The sequence below is a fragment of the Bison bison genome, unplaced genomic scaffold (assembly GCF_000754665.1).
Source record: "Bison bison bison isolate TAMUID 2011002044 unplaced genomic scaffold, Bison_UMD1.0 scf7180017846222, whole genome shotgun sequence".
Taxonomy (NCBI): domain Eukaryota; kingdom Metazoa; phylum Chordata; class Mammalia; order Artiodactyla; family Bovidae; genus Bison; species Bison bison.
In genome coordinates this window covers 4411-4986 of record NW_011476795.1, presented here as the reverse complement: position 1 = coordinate 4986, position 576 = coordinate 4411, and the positions used below count along the sequence as shown (strand labels likewise).

At 27.4% G+C, this 576-nt stretch overlaps 1 protein-coding gene across 1 annotated transcript in view; it reads right to left on the bottom strand.

Annotated features, from left to right (window-relative positions):
* LOC104987859 (leucine-rich repeat and calponin homology domain-containing protein 2-like) overlaps positions 1-141 on the bottom strand; it is a gene marked incomplete at both ends in the record, with an annotated part of 6087 nt that extends 5946 nt beyond the window's left edge. Inside the window, one exon of the mRNA XM_010838946.1 lies at positions 46-141. Coding sequence (XP_010837248.1) covers positions 46-141 — 96 coding nt within the window. The remainder of the gene's footprint in view (positions 1-45) is intronic.
* Positions 142-576: the final 435 nt, after the last annotated feature.

Sequence of the window (576 nt, the reverse complement as noted above, 5' to 3'; positions counted from 1 at the left end):
AAATAAATGTTTTAAATAATTACTAATATTACACTCTTTTCTCACCTCATTGTTTTCATTGCCACTTGAACTCTTCCTTGATGATTTATACTGAAAAAACACATAAAACACATACTTTATTTTTCCTTGGACATGAATTCTCTAACTAGTAAAGTATATATGAGGTTTATTCACATTTTGATACTTTTAAATTATCTAAATTATATGTAAAATGTAAATTGTATGTAAATATCTTTAAACTGTTTAATTTCATAATCATTTTAAACAGTCCTACTACTTACTAATAGCAAATACAAATAGTACTTTCTACATGCAAGGCATTGTTCTAAGTACATACATCAAGTAACATTTATTTCCTAAACCAATCTATTTCCCATTCATTCAGGTTTGCTGAGTCTTGTCTTAAATCCTCCTTTTTCTTAATCCACTATATACAAAACATCAGATCAGTTCTTTCTGAAAAGCCTCTCAGACTTCTGAATTCTCTCAACTATTAAACTATTAGTCTATTCTAGGCCTTATTACCTCATGATTAGTTTGCAATCTCACCATTCAAAAATGTCATTCATTTTTAAG